Genomic DNA, 22551 nt, shown 5'->3' on the forward strand with positions numbered 1-22551 from the left:
TTATATCCTTTGGTAATGGCAACCTGAAAGTGGTCCTACAATTCTCTATGAAAAATGGCTGGTGGTCTTTGTTGTTTTGTCCGACACTGTAGATGTCAACTAACAGCTAATTCTATACTTCTATACTCATAATACAAAACAAAACTCCCTGCGTTTTCCAGGTATTTCAAGGAAAGAATTGCGAAACTTTATAATGCAAAAAATAGCCAAATTTTGTGAAACTTGCATACTTTTCAAAAACAATGCAGAAATATTCTCAAAAATACAGCAACAATTTTAACAATATTTATTGTATGCAAAACTTCACATAATTAATTGTATATCTCAAAAACTTCGCTGAATCTATTCAAGAACATTTGTTTTGCAAAATATTTCTGATGTTTTCAATAGTTTCCGAAAATTTCATTTAAAAAGGAATGATTTTATAATTTCACCTCCATAAAAATAAGTAAAAACTTTGAAGTCCAATCAGAAATCCTACAGATCATCTTCTTCTTCTTTATGGCTCGACGTCCCCACTGGGACTAGGCCTGCCTCGCTTCAACTTAGTGTTCTTAGAGCATTTCCACAGTTATTAATTGAAGGGCTTTCTTTGCCTGCCATTGCATGAATTTGTATATTGTGAGGCAAGTACAATGATACACACTATGCCCAGGGAGTCGAGACAATTTTCCCGACCGGAACGGGAATCGAACCCGCCGTCTCCGGATTGGCGATCCATAGCCTTAACCACTAGGCTAACTACAGATCATATGGCTTTTGAATTTCATACACAGTTTTTAAACTGAGTGTTGTTGTCTATTTGGTTTATATGTGATGTAATAATGCTGAGGTTTCAAAATTCCATCCTGAATTCTTGCTTGAATTCCTCTCGGGATTCCTCCTAGCTGCTTCTCACATCTTCCCGCGAGTTCTTCCTTGAATTTATCCAAGGTTTAATTTTCCCTAAAGGTTTTTCTTCTGGATTTCACCATGAGTTTCCATTCAGATGTTTTCTTTACGTATTTGCTCTAATAAATAGTTCCCTTTGAGTCTATTTCGGTGTCCTTTTCGGATATCTGAGAGACGACGGGCTTGGTGGTCTAGTGGCTACCGCTTCCTCGGTTCAATCCCTAGCCCGTCCCTTTCCTCTTACTTTGTATCTTTCTATTTACTTTCTCCCTCCTCTCTACAACTCATGTATATTCACATGTTCATAGCCATCGCTAGAACACAAACGGGTTGAATGAACCCTTTCCCTTTCTTCCTCACTTTCACAGCACAGTGTCCATCTATCAGATAACGCCTACAAGATATGCAATCAAGCGAACAAAATCCCACCAACACTCCGACATCCGCATGAATTTATGCAGACGCAGAGGTATATTCGGTTTCATGTGAATACAAACGATTGCAATCATCACTTTCCCTTCCCCACATTGACCTGCATTCTGACGTGGCAGGTGCCATTGTCGTTTAAAAATAGAAGATCACCGAGCATTGGTGATCTGCACACTGAAGATTCCTGCTAGTCCCCGGCAGATATCTCATTGGTTCCTTATGTGAGTGTAGCTGGTCTGGAGATACTGCAGTAGCGGTCAATCAAGCTCAAGCTCAAGTTCTTTTCGGATATCTGAGAGTTTTTCTTGGAATTACTACCAGAATTTCAATCAAAATTTCTGTAAAAGTTTTTCACAGCTCTTTGCTTGAATTTCCGCCAGAATTTTTATTCCATATTTTTTCCCGATATGATTCCAGAGTTTCTCTCCAGATAACCCCAGGGATCGATCCAAAAATTATCCAAAGTTATCTAAGGAATTTCTCTTAAAGGCTTTCCGGAATAGTTTTCCAACAGTTTTTCACAAGATTGCTGAGAGATTTTTGTAGAAGTTCTTCCAGAGTGTTTCCGACAATCTTTTCAGATATCCTCGCGGGAATTCACCCGTTATTTCATCCGGGATTTCTGTTCTAGATTTTCCCAGTTACTCCTTGATTTTTTTAAATAATTTCCTCCGTAACAACTCCAAGACACTATTTTCAAAGGCGCTCCAGTTTTTTCGAAGGTTTCTTTTGTGGGGTTTTTCGCTTTCTTCCGTCATTTCTTTGGGAATTTCAAGTTCAATTTAAAGTTTCGTAAGTTATCGCAGGAGACATTTCGAAGAAAAACTTCTGGAAGATCCCTGCAAGAACGGTATTGAACGGTGTATTGAAGAAATCCCAAAGGAGCGGGACAAGCTCTAATAGGGATTCCGAGAAGATCTCTGTAAAAAAAAACCTGAAAAATATCAATATCGGTTGGTTCACTGCATGAAATCCCCTTAACGACTAGGTACGAGAAAAGGCCTGAAAAAAAGTTCTGAAATAAATCACGGGAACCATGAGAAATATCAGCAATAGATCTTGCGAAAATCCCAGAAGGCACCCCAGAAAAAATGTTAGGAAAAAGTCAATGATAAACGATTGGGAGTTCGACTGGAATTTGGTATACGTAGGTTTTGGCTTCTCAGTCATGAATTTTGCGTCGACTACTTGATTATCCTCGCCTACGTTTCGACCCAGGATGGGGTCTTCTTCAGGGCTCGATATTAACACGACAGAATATAAAAAGTCGGTAGCTAAAGGGATGATTTCTCTCCACAACGGGCATCGGTCTGTCTTTACCGGAATGTCTCAACGGTTTCATTTGATTTTTCAATCAGCTGTTTTTCTAAAAAAGGGGTTTTGGCACTACATAAGTGACCCGATTTTGTCAGCCCCTTTTCGGAACACATTTTTTGCTCTCTTAAAAAACATAAACAGTTTTTCAAACTTTTTATTCCTTTATGTTCTGCGTCTCAGCTGTAGTTTGATGATAAATATTAATAAATTGCTTAAAATGTGACCGTAAGATAATGAGAGCAAAAAGTTTGTCGCAAAATGGGGCTGACAAAATCGGGTCCTTACTGTAGTCGGTTACACCGGGTTTGGGTATGGCTCATGATAAATTTAGAAAAAAATAAATAAAAAAACCAGAGTGATATTCTAGAACCAATACCGAAAGCGATATTCTGATAGAATTCCCTGGAGAAACGCCGAGAAAATTATCTGGTAAAACTTCAAACGAAATTCCACAAGAACATTTAGTAAAAAAAAACCCTAACAGAAATTCCCGTAGAAATTCAGGGAAAACTTTATACGAAACCTAAAGTAAATGGCTTGAAGAAACTCGTGAAGAAATTCGTTAAAATCTGCCTGGAGGAGCTCTAGTAGAAATCCCAGAAATAATTCCTGTGGCAACTTTGGGAGAAATCCCTGAAGATCTCCTGGGGAAACCGCCAGAGAAATACCAGAATAGGAATAGCGGAAAATCTACAAGGGAAATCCCCAAAACCACACTTGCCACAGAAGAGTCACGGCGGCGCAGGTTTTGGAGCGCAGACTGACTTACTTCTAACAAATAAAAACGTACTTGCTAGAAGTAAGTCATAATGATTTCTGCGCAACAAAAGCCTGTGCCGCCGTGACTCTTCTGTGACAAGTGTGTTACTTGGGCTCTGACAAAAACTCCAGGAGAAAATTCGCAAAAACACTTCAATATATCCTTAGAGAATCTCTTGTAGTGCTCTCGGTATGGTATACTTCCCATGAAAATGTCTTTGTGCAAAATGCAGGACGACCTCCGGGAAAAATCCCACGAGATCCCACGAAAAATACCAGGAAAACCCTGCAAAGAAATTTTGTAGGATACCCGTGAAAAAGTCTAACAGAAATCGGTCGGAATTTAGGAATCCTGGAAGAATTCTGGATAGAATTGTTTAAATTTTGGAAAAATGCTGGTGGGGATCCGAAAGATTCTGCGTCCATGGAATTTGCAGCACCTTTTCGACATCTCGGAGCCCTTCTCTTGTTCCTGTAGCATGATTATCTAGATTTCTCCTTGATTTAACTTGGTTTTTGAATTATCATCCAGAAGGAATTTTTAACGTCTTCAAGGAACCACAATCATGTAGAAAAAGTTCTTGCACGATAGAAGTAAACACTACATATTTGAAAACGTATTTATACCAACAGTGTAGTAAATTTTGTGGACTCTACTACTACTGATTTTAAATATATATAAGTTGCAAGTATTAATTTATAATCATACGATTCAATGTTTTATTTTTGGTACAACACGTTGAAAAAAGCTCCCGTTTTGTATCCAGCATTAACGTGGTGCTGGCGGTGGTGGCCAGTGCTGCAATTTTTCGACAGGCCTTTATGACAGCGATATTTTGCTTTTTTCATTTTCTCCGTTTTGTTTTTCCTGTCAATGTTGCTTTCCGATCAGCAACACGGGAGCGAAATGAAATAGGTACTCACGCTCGCACGCAGCGTGCTGAAAGCGAGAGCTGACAGGGCTAAATTTCCATTCAATTTTCTGTATTTGAGTGTTTTCACCCGTGGTAGCGTATAGGGCACTCACTCTCACAAGCTACCGCTTGAGACGAATGGCCTGTCGGCATGAGTAGTGTATGGATGATTGGGAATTGACCTTGTTGCGTTGCTCACGAATGGAACTCTCGGACTCTGTCAGTTCTCACCTCGAGGAACTGAAAACGACCGCCGCAGTCATTCATTTTCGGCTGAAAAACAGGCACTGACACTGATATTTTGCAGGACTGGTGGTGGCCAACTGCGCAAATTACGGAAAGTTGAATAAAATTCCCTGAGGATTACCGGTTTTCAAGGTTTTCCAGGTTTTCCCTGTGTTCTAAGACGGCATCTAGCTAATCAGAATTACGAGAAAAATAGTGGACAAATGCTGAACCAGGGTCTATGTTTGCAATTGGTTCTTAATCCTCTAGACAAGTTTGCTGAAAACGACAGTCATTAGGTTTTTTTAGGTGAAGTGGGCGAAAATAAGTTAAAAAGTGCCGTTACAGTGATTACGATATCTTAAAAACTAGTAAACGGGTTTGCAACTTTTTTTTTTTCAATTGGCCGTATTTTAAATCTTGAAGGTATTGAACGGCCCAGTTCAACGAAAAAACCCTTTGGCCCGATTTTTCTTTTTACTTAAATATTTGTGTACAAAAACAAAACCGTAAAAAATAAGCAATTATTTCCAAAAAGGATTTCTATATGATTTAGGTACTAAATCCAACATGATACATATAACATCTACCATAGTTGTTATCGAAAACATCTTGTTTATCTGCCCCCTGCTCTATTGCACATGATTAAGAAACCGACCTTCGATGAAATGCAATCTAAGAAAGTTCTCTATCGCTTCCTGGTACAAAATACCGATGGTGTTCACATTGCTATTCTCGTACGATCTCGTACCATCAGAATTGTGCTATCTCAATCCTCTTCGTTCTTCACCTGACGACGATGCTGTTCGCCGTTTCACAACTGGTAAATCCCAGTTAATCTATATTGCTCCGGCAAAAGGTAGCATTTGTAGCAAAATGCATCACAAAATTGTACGGCAGCCGAGCAAAACGGTTGGCCTGCTCTGAAGATTGCAAGCACGAACGAAGTAGCAAATTATAAAGATGTACCTCCAATATACGTCTGACGACATTAATCTTCCAAGGCACGTATCGTCGCCGTCTCCATGCCCTGGAAAGCCTTGTGCGACGACACTGAGGGCGGCGGCTGCTGCTTGCCGAGCAGCAAAAATATATCCTATATTGTAATTTACGACTGTTTCATTAGAGAAATGCTCTCACCTGAAGGGAGAGAGCCGCACCCCCGATTTGGAATCAACTTGTTTCCACCAACGATGCATGATAAATGATGGGGGCATTGAGTACCCGCCCGGTCCGATTGAATCTCTCCGGCTTCGGTCGTATAGTAAGTACGGGCAGCTCCGAATGAAAACCCCGTTTGATTATAAGGAGAGACCCGATGTTATATTCATGTCCAAATGGAGACCAGCCCGGTGTACGTATTTATTATTCTAATCTAAGTACCTCACACACATGCGGGACTCGGTTCGGCGCGCGGGAGGGATCTTAATAGGCTGAATGTGTGTATACCAGAAATTACATGTTATAAATAATCACGTGCTTTCGACTGTGCCGAGCCGGGCACAGACACGAAGATTTGTATGAAGCCATTACCATTTATGTGATGTGTTTAGCAAACGGGTTGGGGTACGGTAGTGATGGCGGCGGCACGACGCGGTAAGACCTGCAGCTGTTTGCTTTCTATTGGCAGGCATGTGCTTCTTGATTTGTTCGTGGGTACTTACCGGAAATTGATTGGAACTTGTTTGGAGAGTAAACCTGGAGATTGATCTACTGCAGCGCGTTGTTGGTGCAAATGTTGTCTGTTTTGAAGTTGAGAAACTGCATTAGCATTCAGAGATTACCAATCACTTTTTTACATTACTGGGCAGCTTCAATCAACAATTACGGTTCAAATGATTCGTTTTTGTTTTATCATTAGTAACGATAATTTCATGGAGCAAAAACAACAAGTACAAGCTTCATGAAATGTGTATCATTTATGAAGAAAAATTAATTGTTTTCTGTCAGGTTCTTTTGATATAATAATAAACGAGAGATTCCACAAAATTACATCCAAACATTCCAATTCAACTTGAACCATGTAAAGGAACACATGTTGTACTTGTAGCAATCTCACAAAAAAAAACTCAATCTAACCCGAGCTTTACGCAAATTTAATATTCCAACATCTTTCCAGTCGGTCTGAGGAAAAAATCCTTTCTTCTGTCTGTATACTTGCCGTATCTCTCTATACACGTAGCATTCCGACTGGGCTCATCCGTACCTTACATTTCCTAAGACGAACGTTTCTGGGATGGAAAGCTATTGTAGCAGACACGAAGGTGAAGCTCGTTTGGAAGAAGTTCTTTCAAGTAAGCTCGAGTATGCAGCTTGTATGAACGTGTAGATAGGTAACATCTAGTGGGGGACCTTTGCAGATAAGGGCGTCTCTCTCTCTCTCTCGTCGAAATAGAATGAGTTATAATGAAGTATACCTTTTTATTCTTTGGAAACTCCTCGCACACAGCTGGTGCTAACAATTTGTGCAAATAGTAGGTACCCTGGATGCTTTTCATGCAAAATAGTTCAGCTTGATAATATTTCGTAGCTCAGATGATGGCAAGTTGTTCATAGGAACTGTTTCATTTTAGAAGATTTTGCTTACATAACTGGCCACTGGTAACTTTATCTCACTTCACCTGAAGTACAAAGTTCGATGCTTTTTTACTGAAGTTGAAAAAATGTGGCCTGGGATAATATTTAACTGTCACGGTCGCCATGTAACTTAACCTTACATGGCGTTCCAGCATTAGCTTTGAGAGTTCGTCGGAGAAGGCGAGACACTTTTCAATGATCTCGCAGTGATCCAATATTTCTTCACATACTTTTCTTGAGATTTATAGAATTCCATTTAGCCTCTCGGGCTTCTGGTAGGGATTCCTGAATCCTGATGAGGCTTCATAGTAGATTTCACGAGTAATTCTTCCTGGGATTTCTCCCGAGAATCTTGTCACAACATTTTTCTCCGTAATAACTTTCTGAATTAATTGTGAGAAGATTTCTTCATGTATGCTTTCAGAATGCCTCCAGGGTTGCTGTGCAGAAATTTAACAATAATTTCTTCATAAGTTTAACTCAGACTTGCAACTGGGATTCTGTTAGTAAAAGTGTTAGAGATTTAACCAAAACTAAAGGTTTTTGTTAAAGACTGTTTCTGGGATTTCTTCAAAAGTTCTTTCGGAGAATCTCCTCGGGATTCCTTCAAAGATATCATCACGTTACAGGTATGATGCTATCTGAGTGTAAAATGTTTATATGTTTCAAAGCATGATTATAGAGAGTCACTTCATATGAAGTTTTCAATTGTGAAAAACCTCTAGTAAATCTTGTTGTTTTGAGCAGATTTGAAAATCATTTATTTGCTCTTTAATTTTATATGTGTCATGTGTCAGGCGAAATGATGAGTCCCAAGGCTCAAAGTATGGATGGTCTTAGTTGTGTCTTCTAATCTATACTAATCAATTACGTTCACCTAATCGTAGATCAAAAAAAAACTAAGCCTCCGAAAATAAATTCTCATTATGCCCAAGCTCGTAATAACACTATCACCCAGTCGGCTTTTTTGTCAAGTAAGCATCGCAGGTGTTGGCTACAGACGATCAATAACCTTATCATTTATTATTGCCATCTCGGCACCGCACCGTTGCGTAATAAACATTCGCTAACGACACCAAGCTCCACCGGAAGCACAAAAAGATTTGTCCTATTTTTATCCTCGCCAAAGTCGTAAAGAATCAGATATCATGGTCCAAAAAGACGCGTGTCTATAAATTGTACGTGCGATCTGCGCCCCATCATAAAGCACCGTCATCATCCTCCTGAGAGCTGAGAGCCGTTATCCACTTCCTTGCACCCAGGGTGGAATTTGCCATGATTAGATTCGATCCCCATCACGATAATGGTCTGATGCGATTCGGCAATTGAAATGTTTATCCCGAATTTCTCGTCCGGGTGGGTCTGGAAGATTGATTGCCGGCAAGGTCACGTGCTTCAACCTATATGAACGTTGCTTATTGGTGGATGTTGGTAATAGGACACTGTCCAGTCAGCGATGAAATCCTCACAGGTCATTCATCAACGTTGGCTCGTTCCACGAAAATCTCTCCGACTTCTACTACAGGGCAAATTGTCCGTACAACTTTCTGTTTTCTCATCATGTAGTGAAAATGTTGAGTTTTCATCAACGTGACTAAGCCTCTGGGATGAATCTTAAGAAAACTCTACTCTCTGTCAAGTGGAGCATTTTCAAGAGGCTTTCCTGAAAAGAACTCGAGAAGAAAAATCCATCATCAAATGTTGCCAACACTCTGCTCTCTCTCTTTGCTTAATCCAGCACGGACGAAAGAAGTTCGCTGTCAGTTTGAGATTATCACGTCATCTGACATGGGAATTATCTTCATCTGGAGCGGATGAAAAATAATCCCCAAATTGACTACCAGCCCGAAAATGGCTCCCTTGCTATTACAAGCCCAATAGCAAACGATTTCATATCTTTCCCACGAACCCAAAAGCGGAAGTATTTGCGCAGAGGCAAAATTAAAAATAGTCCATCTTCAGTTATTCCCAAAGCTCATCGACGGAGTAACACTTTATGCTAAAATTACAGCAAACAATTCACACTCGGAGATTCCGACCGACTCACACTAATGAGCTTTCATGCTTCCTTAATTCTGCTTTTGTCGCAATTATCTTTCTTTTACCTCACCCCACACAATCCCAAAAGCTCAACCTCCGCTAGCCACCGACAAAAGGAGGCGCATGGCACTTTACTGGTACTTTCCCACAAAAACCACCCTTTTAATTCCACTGACGTTGTAATCTCATCGTCTCCTGGCTACCTCCCAACCCCACTCGCTCTCAACTGTAAGCACCACAATGAACACACTCTCGCTGGTAGGACTTCACCGAAGGGATTAGTAACAAATAAAAAAAAATCTTCAATCTGATTAATTTCCCTTTTTTCTCTCTCCTCCCTTTTGTTCCAACAGGCAATGTTTGCGGCGGTTCCTGCTGTGATAACCAAGTGGAAAGTCAACTGGAGGCGAAAGCGACGAAAAACTTCGAACGACTAGTCAAACACCACACCCGCAGCCAGCGGGGGCACTGGGAGCAGACGGCCAACATGTATCGGGGTAAGTTTTGAGGCGAGGGTTGATGATAAAAATTGTTAGAACAAAGAGAAATGATGCGATTAGCGTAATGAAATTAGTTGTGTATGTTTAGAATGAAAACCAATTATGCGGTGTGTGCATTCTGCCACTTCGTAAAAAATACGGTTTCCGATACACAATTGCGGAGCGCTTTTTAGATTATTTGCTATTATTCAGAGACCAGCCAGCTTTGTCTGAAAAAAAAAATAAATGTTCGACAATGTTCATACGTTCTGAAAAATGCATAATCGCTTTCATACATCGCATTATCTGTTTTCAAGATAATTCAATTCTTTACAATTCTGTACATTCCAAACTGCTATAACACCGCCGGAATTTCCAATAGTTCACTGATATGTTAATTATAAACGTACTAAAGAAAAACATTGACCTCTAATACATCATGAAATGTATTTCAATATGGATATTGTAGGCAGTTCATTACGCACGCAGTAACATTATATATAACAACGAATCATACCTTGCTGTGCTCCTCTTTGTAGCCACCATTACAAATATAACGTGAGGAAACAGTCCTATTTTTACACATCATAAAACCTATGCATATCATATTATCCCGTAACCTCTCGCACGTGATCACTCAGTTATTCTTTTTATACCTAAGTACTCACCCAAGGAACACACTTGTCATAGAAGAGTGACACTTCGGTGACAAGTGTGTTATTTGAGAAACTGGGTCAACAAGGTCGATTTTTTAGAACAAATCTATTTCGATTTCTTCTAGCGTTACGTTCTAGTGTGCAAAATATGGATGCAATTGGTTGCGTCCCGATATTCCTCAATGAGATTGTAATTTGTCTGGGGATTAGTATCCTTTCGTTTGTCGGGTGGAGATCATTGCGTCCAGATCTTAGGACTATTGTGATGTATTTGCTGTGAAATTCGTTATCTCAGCAACATACACATAACAGTTATCTCAGCAACATGCTTATCACTGAGATACTCGGGTATCGACTAAACTCGAGACCTAAAGATGAATAGAGATGCTGAGTTGCAGTATGTGATTCCTCCATTCTGGCGAACTAATGACGTTAAAGTACAAAACTTTGTGTATGACCACAAGGCGATCCGACGCTTGCGAAAAAAAAAAGTTTTTTTCAAAAATTGAGATTTTTTTTATAGAATTTCTTAAAAATGCGAAATCCTTTTAAGGACAGACTTGTTAGAATCCCAAAATGGCACCATAATGGCCGACTTCGACACCTACTCAGGATTTCGAGCGCACAAATCTCTTCGTAAACAAAACTAGCGCAACTGATCTTCTTATTTTAAGCTAATTTCAAGTGAGCAAGAATAGAATAATAAAATGCACTGTTGTTTTCGAGATCTGTGCGTCTGAAGTTTTGATGCACTGTTGAAGCGGGATTTCAAGACGTTTGTCCTTTACAGTTTTTTTTTTTGAAACTCCGTGATCAGTTTTCGGCTGACATTTTGGGAAGAATTTAAATTTTCGACAAAACTCTCAGCGTAATGGCACAGGTTCGAAATATCAGTAGAACACGGTAAGATTTCTGAAATATCGTTTATGCAGAAAATTTCTTCCGGAAATTTGAAATGAACATTTGGTGAAACTTCGTAGTCAAATTAACAAAATCTATTCAAGAAAGTGATTGATTTTGTAGGCTGTATGTATCGTAAGAAAACAATCTGATTGATTTTCTGACACAGTATACCATGTAATGGTATTCTTAGATAATTCATTGAAAAAGCTTTGATAAATTCTCAATGGAATATTAATCATAAGAAGTATATAGCGAAAAAAAAACTGCAGGATTTCTTTATACATCATAATAGAGTACCCGGAAACGAAATTTACGGAATTGCTGAATAAGTTATTTGTGGAACAAAAATGAAAATAAAATTATCAGAAAAATATAGAACTTTCCGCAGAAGACTTGAGAAAATCGATGGAAATCTTAAGATTGAGGATAATTTCACTGAAATGTTTTAAAGAAATTTCAAGGATGCTCCCAGAAACTTATTATTAATTTATTATGAATTTTTATTTTTACACATATATTTTACTTAGTATTTAGAACGTCTGCAGATATTTTTTCTGATATTCTTTCTTTTTCAGAAATATGTCCCGAATGAATAATATCGACTATCGATTTCATCATGAAATTGCACTGGTATTACCGTCAAGGCACCATTCACCGTGGGGGCCCATTCACCGTGTGCCTTCGAATATGTTTTCATTATTTCCATATTAAGGTGGCCCACACTTATATGAAAAACAAAAATTTCGAAAAATGCCAAGTCTTACCTCCTCAATCAGTTGTTTTGGACTCCCAGAAGCTACGTTCAAAATTTGAGCAAAATCGGTTGAGCCTAAGGGGGCGCTCAAAACGCTTGAAGTTTATATGGGAAAACTTGGTCAAATGTATGCAGAAATACCCTAGGAAAGTGAGGATAAACTTTATTGTTATTTTTCCAATACATGTAAAGGAATAATATCAATAATGAAATCTCAATACTTTGCCTCACTTTGCCTAGGGTATAACTTTTTTCACAGCCGTCGGATCACTTCGCGGTCTTCAACAAACCTGTTTGGCATATAGTCACCTACAATAATACCAAAGGGTTTGATTATTGAACGCTTACAGCGCCACCTAGCGGCAAAATTCGAAAACTTAAAATTTCTGCATACATTTGGCCAAGTTTTCCCATACAAACTTCAAGCGTTTTGAGCGCCCCCTTAGGCTCAACCGATTTTGCTCAAATTTTGAACGTAGCTTCTGGGAATCCAAAACAACTGATTGAGGAGATAAGACTTGGCATTTTTCGAAATTTTTGTTTATCATATAAGTGTGGGCCACCCTATTCCATATTATGATTGAATGATAAGACAATCTTCACAAAAAAGTTTCTGCAGAAATAAATACAGGAATTTTCTAAGAGTTTTTTTTTTATCTGCTAAAAGCTCTTTTGGGACTCACTCCATACTCTTTTTTTCAGGAATACCTCCTTTTTGAAATATTTTCTGAACAATTAGCGGTTGATTTATTTAGCCAAAGAATTTATTGATGATTTCATCATGGATTTCTTGAGAATTTTTTTTTCATCTGCCAAAAGATCGTTTGTGACTTATTTAATACCCTTTTTCAGGAATTTCTTTCTTCTTCTGAAATATTCTCCGAAAGAATTAACGGTTAATTTATTTAGTGAAAGAATTTATTAATGATTCCATTACAAGTACAGTGGTTTTTCGATTTTGTCACGGTTCTATTTAATCACGCTCCATTATATCACACTCGATTTTAGCACGCTATTTTTTTCGATTTTATCACGCTATGGTAATCGATACAAATATTACTAAGCACATATTCCAAACTTTATAGGATACATGAATCGTCATAAGTGAGATATTTTGCACATTAGTATACGATTATAGTGCCATTGGTGACAGGCCGGACACAGGATTAGATTATCTAAAGTCACATTCTCATGCTTTGCTCTGCATCGAGTCCGGTCTGTATGCGACAATTCCACGCATTACGTTTTCCATCACGCGTCTCCAGTTAGTCTTTCTGAATAAGGTTTTGGATCGCCTATTCAGAGACGGCGGGTTCGATTTCCATTCCGGTCGGTAGAAAAAGAAAAGGTTTTTTTCGTTAGAATCTAACTTTGGTTCCATTTTCTTTGTATTTTATATATTATTAACGAGCTTTTTAACCCGGGGCTCGTTCATGTCGGACCCACAGTTACACTTCACTTCCGAAGGGATAACTAACATTTTGTAAATTTATCGGCTTTTAAAAGTTGATATGTTGTTCAATTAATGCCAACCAGCATATCGAATGATCAGAAATTAAAGACAGAACATTCAAACTTCGTGACAATTGTACAACAAAGCGTAACGCGGCAACATCACAAAAATGTCAAATTTTGATTTTTCAACCAGAAATTCCCAACCTTCTGGAACCACTTTTGAAAATGTTACGTACTCGACGATAAATTTAAGCAACTGTCTTTATTTTGCTGTGAAAAGATTGGAAACATATGGAAACATCGTTCCATGAAGTTCAAAAACCATGGTGTAGAAGTGCAAATAATACCTCCATTGTTTGATCTTATTTACAGAGCCATCAAAAAATAATTACATACAAGAATATTAGACTTCCATTACCGGGTTTGATATTTTGTGCGTTTTTAATTGATTTTTTTTATGTGCAAGTGTATTTTGATTAATAAACGCCTTCGGAAAAAATATGTTTCAATTATATCACGCTCCAATATATCACGCGAAAAAAAATTTCATTCGTGATATAATAGAAAAAGTACTGTATTACTCCATTTAAATCTCCTCAAAAAATCATCCAAGAAATCCTTATTTTTTTATAGAATTCTTCCGAAAAATAATTTTTGGGTTCCGAAGGAACAGAATGTATTGACGATTTCAATATGAAATTGCACTTGTGTTATTCTATTTGAGTGTTTCTACAGAAAAATATTTATAAAACTGGCGAAACATCTTTTGAGAGATTTTTTTTAATATTTCCACTATACAGGGTGGCAACGTAGAAATGATACACTCGAAAACTGATGCAAAATTCAAACAGGATTTAATTTTCTGCAAATTCATTTCTAATAACACAACAAAGTATTAAACTTACAAAGTATTTAGTTCAATTAGAACCATTCCCCTTTGTTTTGAATTACGGCCCGCAGACGCTTCTCGAAGTTATTACAAGTCGCACGCACCTCTTCGTCCGGCATTTCACCGAAAATTTTTACCAAAGGGTTTTTTAGGTATCCAAAACCAAGTTCTTCGCGTCGCCCAGGTCCCCTAGCATGTATTCCCATGTACAAAAGTCCAGTGGGTTCAAATCGGGAGACGAAACCAGCTATTCCGATGAGCTGATAAAGCACGGAAAATTTTGCTTGCATCACTGTTCAACAACCACTGCCTTATGCGTCGGTACTGAGTCCTTTTGTTGATATGGCGCCCCAAATCATCACCGCTGCAGCACTTCGATATCGTTGAACCACTCGTTTGTCCGCAGGAATTTCACGAAGACTTGCTTTATACACACGATCATTTTGTTTATTCAGAAACGCTTCCGGGGTAAAAAAAATCGTCCTAAAAATAATGTTGTGAGCAGCGTGCGTCTTGAGCAGAACACGAGATCTGGCAACCCTGTCGGAAATATTCTTCAGAGTCAATCCGTGAATCCTTTGTATCTTAAATGCCCCATATCTAAGATCCCGTCTCCCCAAGCACACTTGTTTTCAATGCAATAGCATGAATGGCAACGTATGGCTCCCAAACTAGTTTATCACTTTCACGTTGCCACCCTGTAGTGTTTTTCATACACATTTTTTTTCGATGTGAAAGTTGTCATCTAAAATTATTGGCGTTATATGATTTTGATTCACCAAACCATATCTTTTGTGCTGATACGGATTTGATGATTTCGTCGTGGGTTTAAAATGGCTTGGCGCGGATTTTACGGTTCTCGAATCGACACTTTTGTAACAGCCCTGCATGGTCAATTTTAAGTATATTTAATCATACAATTTGTACTTTTTCTGTAACTTTTTTCACAAGTGTCGGATCTCTTTGCGGTTTTCCTTAAAGTTTTTCAGCATATCTAAGGCACCAATTTAAAAGTATCAAAAGGCAGAATAAGAAAAGTTTTGTAAAGGGTGTAATCAATAAGGCTCTGTGAAGAATGTGAATGTGAAGAAAATTGTGAAACTGTAAATTCTGATAAGGTAGCGTTTTTGTTATTCAAGCATACCTTGCAGCTTTCTCCTCTTGGTAGCCACCATAAAAATTCACTGAAAATGTTGTTCTTATACCTTGTTGTTCTTTCAGGAATGACATTGTGCACAGAAAATGTGAACAGTGCAGCTCATTTTCATATTAAAACCGCTCACTCTTGCACATACACTGATGAGTACCCCTTCCCTGCCTTTCTGACTGGTCCATAAAATCTACTGTTTTAGGTATGTCTCTTATCTTGTCCCACGTGATCAATTTCATGCTTGAAATGACAAAACTCAAAATACTGAGATCTCGATAATAAATTTGTGCTCTGATTGGAACTCGGATATGTGCATATCGATAAAGGTTTGAAAAATGTTGATTCATGACAGTCTGAATTTAGTGTGTACAATGTTACGTTAATAAACTTGAGAGTGTAAAAGAAAATCGAGTTACATACCGTTCTTTAACTTACGTGTACGCATTACTTTGTAAATTAATTTTATTTCATACAATTAAACCAAAATCATGAACTTTTACCACTGGTCACACCTTCTCATTAATTTAGAAATCGTACGCCGTAGATCGTTAGTAGAACAGTTTTTTTTTCAGATTTGAGTATGAAAATCGAGTTTTTCATTGTCTTAAATAGGTTTTTTTTTTGTTTCTGAGAACTTTTACTCTCTTTAAAAATGGGCGACCAACGGTATTAACTCCTTATCGAAGGAACATTCATGTTTTAAAACTTTGCCGGGAATGAAATTCGATCCTAGGTCCTCGGCATGAAAGGCATGTGCTTCGAGTCAAACCCAATAACGCAAATTGTACGTTTTGAGCATGAAGAACATTTGAGCCAAACAAAAAAAAATCGTCATTTGCGGGCTCATTTACAAATTGTCAAATTGCATTTCTGCGATATCCTCCTCTCGAGATTATGAAACCACGTCGTATCGATTACATTGTTCGCAATCCCCCCACTTTCCGTGAACCGATTGAGCTTCTTCGAAAGAACAACTGTTCCTGATCATGGGATTTGCTTTGTTGCAGTTCACGCCACCACCACTTGAACTTGAACATTCAGCGTCGATTTGTTTATTTATTTCGGAAGAAATGCTCTTACCAAGAACCGGCATCATCAAGCTGATGCCGTGCCTGTTTCGGAGGATTTATTTTTGCCATCCAGTGGATCATGCGGACTTTGCTGTTGAAGTGGAAATTTCGCGGCTTTCCAAGACCGGATAGATTTGCGCGGGGTGGTATATGTTACGGACGAACGAATAACAGGTAATGTGCCAATTAACTCGAAATCAAACGGTTCATCGAGCTGTGATATGAGTTTAACGCTTTTTTTAAGTGGAATCAAAGGTGCTGACTTGTATTTGAATGGGATCGTTCATTAAGCGTTCGGTGTAGATATAGTTACGTTAGCCGTTTGGATGCACCCGGATCTTCAGGTTATAATCAACAACGCCTACGTTCTATTTTCACCCATCAGATCAAGAGTGGTTTGCAAAGCTTCGAATTACCTTTACTCAGGTACTGCTGCTACTCGTTAATGTTTATTAATCCGCATAACTCTTCATTTATACCTTCGTTCGAGCAGGTAGATTACTGCGACCCACGTAATTTATCACCCACTCTTCAAGGCTCGGAGGTTTGTTCCATTATTTCTCATTAACCCTCTAATACCCAATCCCGCCTTTAGACGGGGTATAGTTTGAGCATTTTTGTAATTTTTGTTTCGTAGAAAATCAATTTTTTTATATTTTTGGCTGATATTTATGACTGTTCTGTATATCTCAAAATGGTTTTTGGTGTATTTTAAAGCGTATTTACATTTTTCAAAAATCATTGAAAAATTGATGTTTTAGTCACCTTTTAGAAGTCATTGTTTATTTTGTATTGAATCGCTACAATTAACATATTTTAAATTTTTCCCAAATCATTCTATCCTTGTTTAATAGTTTAAGGGAATCGAATACACTCTAAATTTTTTTTCCTTAGAATTACACGGAAAATAAAATTTTCTGTGAAAAAAATTTAAAATAATAATATTTCAACAATAACCATAAAATCTCAAAATGTTTTCATCTCAAAAACTCCGTTTCCCAAATTGACTTTCAGGAAAAATATAAAAGTGTAGGGATGTTCAAAAATAAAAATTAGAAAAATCAAAAACTGAAATTCACGAAATTGAGAATTAAAAAGAATCATCTTCCAAAACATGTTTAAATCGATTTTAGATGACGAAAAATGATATTTAGATCAAAATCAAAAAAACAAGCCCAGGTTAATCATCATCAAAAATTTGGGTATTAGAGGGTTAAGCTTGCATAGCTGCCGGCAGAATTGGGTTTTTAAATTTTAGAAAATATATTAATTTTTTGCTTTTATACGAAAGAGCACCTTTTTCTGGGCCACTATGATTTTTTTCAGATTTTTAGAACCTTATTTTGGTACCGAAAATCAATTTCAAATCAATTTTTTGAAATCACCTTTTGACAGCTGGGCAGCTGTTTGACAGCTCCGCCCAGTACAAAATCCGACGAGGGGTGATTCGACAAATCGCTCCCATACAAACTTCAAATTGATTTTTAAATAGGTTCCCGGGCTTCAAAATTCATGAAAATTTGGATTTCGGCTCAGTTTGACATGCAGATTCAGAATATCGAATTATCTCAACACCGTTAAAGAAGCCAATTAAATCCCGACCATAGCGAATCTCTTCAAATCCAAGCAGCAAGTAGGTATGTACCGTCATGAAGCTCTCACTGCCGCCAATCCGCAGCATAATCATGTCATTTACGGTTTTCTATCGCACATTGCGGCCACACATCCCGCGTTCCTCCAACTCCGGGACGCCAACGTCACCAAGTTGCCAATTTGAAAGAAGAACCATTTAGGTACCTGCATCCTTCTAACCCTTTGTGGTCACGGTAATGACACACGACACGGCACATGCTGGGCTTCCTCACCCCCCATAAAACGGGTCTGATCCGGTGATGCGGTTAGAAGACCTGCCAATGACAGGCCGGAGCGGGCGGCGACAAAAAGGGGATAGGATGCTGCCCAGCACAGCAAACACCAGCACCAGTATCACTGATTAATGTGATCAATTATTCGGTGGCCGGTGTTGTTGGTTTTAGATATAATTTATTTCCAGTTTCCAACCCACCGCAGCAGCTTAGGGCGGGTAGCCATGTTTACTGATGCTTAGTTCCACCGACGGAGAGGGCCAATGAACCGGTCTCTAACATGAGCGTGATCTCCTGTGCGCCACGGTTTGAGGGAGATAGCTATTGACTCATTAGTGACGTGATGGAGGATAGGGTCACCGCCTGTTTGAACAGCGGAGGTAATCACTTTCAGTACGTGGCGTGAGTTACACATGCACTTTACTCTGGCAGACAGCGATTAGGGTGGCTCGGTCCAGTGAAAATCTAGGCTAATTTGCTAATATCCCTGCCAGCGGGGAAGCAGGCAGCTAGAAAACATCAGATCAGCAGATTCAGTTGCTAGGTTGAAGCATCAGCAGCTTACAGGATCAAGTGCTGAGAGGACGATGATTAATGTTTTGCAATTACAGTTCAATTAATGTGATAATTATGCATGACATTTATACGGTATTCTCTGGTGTGTTGGGCTCCGGTTGAGCCATATCAAGCTACCGGAGAAGCAGATGGTAGTGAAACACTGACACAGACTGGTTTCTCGTTGCTGAGCTGAATCGATGGTGTGGTTGTGGTTGTCCCACAACCTATGTAATTAGGGATTTATTCATTTATTTGATTTGCATTCGTGTGGGACGCATAATTGCTGCCTTATTTGCACTATAAGTACAGTTTATTGTGGCAATGCAGAAAATATCCCCGACCTACATATGTGGCCACACGGCCAGCAGAACAAAAACGCCAATGGATTATTTGTTTATTTACGAGGCACTTTTGAGCTCCCAAAAAACAGCACCGACATTGACACACGAATAGCTTTGCTCGTATCGGATCAAGTCCATAAATTTCTGCTCAACTGTGGCACACTTCTCCTTTATAAATCTTAATCCTATTGCGAATAATCTGTTTCGATTTGGGGACAGTGTGCCAAACTTGGCTATCAATGCCAACAAACCCCAGAGGAATTAGTGGTGCCGATTGCAAATTCAAACTCAAAGAGTTTTAATAGAGATCACACGAGGCTTGTGGGTGAGGCCGAATCGTGTTTGCTTTGTACAGTTTCGATACTACCCCGTACACGTAATCCCCAGCTCACGATTTTCGGGTTCTGTCTCATTTCCAAATCGACAAGATCCCAGCTTCACCGTTTGGTATAGTGTAGGGGTGTAGGTACCGTAGCATTTGCATAAAAGGTAAACACAAACTCGAAACATACGGCGAGAAATTCTAAGCTCTCGATTTAATGCAACTGCATACTCCCTAGACGGCCATATTGCCGACACTTATGAGCCCTAGTCGAGTTGTTTAAAAGTTTCTCGAACATACTCGGCTCGTGTTTGCTTCCGAAATGCTTGTTGGAAATCTGAGCGGGTCGATGATGTGCGGGTGCTGGGTGGTAAGCCGGAAACTGTTTCGACATTATATGTATTTGGGTCGGAAAGGGATTGAATGTCTCAACTGTGCTCTCTCCTGCTGATGCTACCGGAAGTAGATGCATTTTTCAACCACATATGCATAACTCAATTGAGGATGCATTTTTACTGTACTGTTGTTGGTTTGCACTCAGTAGCACAATGAGTGCAGAACATGGGATCATCAGAGAAGGGCTGTCAACGGTATGCATGTTTGTATGTTTTCGTTGTTGGCCATTCTGGGAATAGCGGAGAAAAGTTCAAAATTTACATACAACGAGGATGACACACTGTGTTGCTCAGTTGAGTTTATTTACATGAATATGTTGAAATTATGTGCTGTTGGGTTTATTGAGTATACGTAAAAAGTTCTAAAAACGGCCATTCGGAAACGGCCATTGGAACCAATTAGGTAGCGAGAACTTTCAAAATGTGAGAAAAGTTAACATGTTCTAGGAATGTTTTGGATGGAATGTTTTGTAATCAAAATTATACAAATCGTATTATTGAGTTTGCTCTACTAACACGATAAGATGCGATACCATAAGGGCAGAAGTCATATTCATGAAAGTAGGGCTGTTAGCCAAGTTGACTCCTGCCAATGAAGTTTTATAATTTGGAAAAAAAAATCTTGTTTTTTGTATGTAGACAAAAAAGTAACTTTTCTGAAATACCATGATTTTTTTTCAATTTCAAGAAATTTGTTTTGATATCTAACTGCTTAACAGCTACAAAATCTGAAGAGGAGTGATTCAACAGATCGCCTTGTAAATGCTCAAACTGACTAGCGCCAAAAATCATGAAAATTTAAGTAGAAGTAGAAGTAGAACCAATGTTAATGAAGCCAGATAAATATTGTTTCTTATTCAAACCACCAACCAATCATTTGTTCTCACTCCTACAGAAAGTATTTTAGATTTTTCTCAAATAGTTCGAAACATTTGAAAGGCATTTTGTCTTATTCGAAAAATTCTCATTTCCAGCGAAATTTTTTTTGAAGAATCTCTGATGTTTGCAATGTAGGGTTTTTATCTAATCCCCGTCTTGCTAATCATCGACCAATAATATTCGAGTTTATTCTTGCACCTCGCCCAATGCTTCACGACCAGTTTCGATTCACATCTCTTACGTGAAACTATGGTACATAGGATGGTCAAAAAATATGATTTGATCATTGCTATTTATTCGGAAACTCAATCAAATTCTTCGCAATCCAAATCAAAACATTTATTAAAATTACACAAATTTACAAAATAAAACGAAAGTCGTGAACTTCTGTCAACGACCAAAATTTTTGGAGCACAATTCAGGGCTGATTTCGAAACCGACCTTCAAAAAATTTTAAGTAGAACAGTTTTTGAGTTTTGGCTTAATATCCAGTTTTGCAACTTTTCAAAATATGTAATTTACTAAAATTCAAATAGATTGCGTTTTGTTCAACCAATTTTAAATCTTTTTTCATAAATTAAAAGCTGAATACTATACCATTCGATCATCTGAATGCAGGTTTTGCGTCAGATTGATGAAATTCAAGATATTGGCGAGTTTTAGGGACGATCTTCTTAAATTTTAGCAAGATTCCCAAATTTTTTTGAAGAAATATATTTTTTTTTCAATAAGAAAAAAACTACTTAAAAACTCTTTTTCAACGTTTTTTTGACATATCATATGTAGGCGGGTTACAGTAAAAATTTCAGCTCAATTGGAGCATTTATTACGGAGAATGAGATGTTTGAAGTGAGCGACTTTGCTTAAAAATAGAACAAAAATCGATTTCAAATCATCAACCTTGTATGGAAAGTCGAAAAAAATCCGCTCAACTGTATTTTTTTTCTTTCGTGTTTTCGAACTCAGGGCATGATTCTACACCAAAAATGATCATCAGCTTACCGAGTTCAAAAATGCTGTAAGCTAGTGTTAAAATTGAGCATAAAACCTTTAAATTGAGAAAGTTATAAATTTAAAATTATATACGACCAAAATATTTCAGTTAATATTTATACCCATCAGATCGCAAAACGCCATCACAGTGCAGCGAAGAAATCTTTCTCTGTGGTTGTGACATACGATGTTTCGTATGCACCAAAATCCACGCATAAATTTGCCTGCATCTTCCCTGGGACGTAGACAACTGTTTGTTTACATTTTACCGACGGGAAAAAAACAATTTATTTCAATAATTGGGCAGCTTTTGCTGCATTTCAGAGAAATCCAACTTTGAAGTGCTACAGAGCTTTTTTGGGGTATGAATTAAACACAGTTAGTCGCGTTCGGTCATTTTTACCGAAATCTCAACTGCTGAGCGTTCGGTAATGGATTTTTACTGAAATTCTGCAAAAATCTACAAAATTTCGGTAAAATGTTATCGCTTATCTGTCAAACTTTAGCAAAGTTCGGTAAATGTTCTCTGCTTTACCGAATGTTTCTGGTAAACAAAACTTTACGGTTGAGACTTCGGTAAAATATTTCCGAAGTCGGTGATTTTTTTTTCTAAGTGTGAAGGTCTATAAAAAACAAAAAAAAAATGTATACGACTTCAGTGAAACGAAATTGTAACGTAACATTTTGAGT

At 38.2% G+C, this 22551-nt stretch overlaps 1 protein-coding gene across 1 annotated transcript in view; it reads left to right on the top strand.

Moving 5' to 3' along the window:
* The window catches only part of LOC109420434 (division abnormally delayed protein), a 325353-nt gene that overhangs the window by 252577 nt on the left and 50225 nt on the right, over nt 1–22551 (top strand). The window contains exon 2 of the mRNA XM_062854521.1: nt 9506–9649. Coding sequence (XP_062710505.1) covers nt 9506–9649 — 144 coding nt within the window. The remainder of the gene's footprint in view (nt 1–9505; nt 9650–22551) is intronic.

This window comes from Aedes albopictus, chromosome 2 (genome assembly GCF_035046485.1).
Source record: "Aedes albopictus strain Foshan chromosome 2, AalbF5, whole genome shotgun sequence".
NCBI classification, from domain to species: Eukaryota; Metazoa; Arthropoda; class Insecta; order Diptera; family Culicidae; genus Aedes; species Aedes albopictus.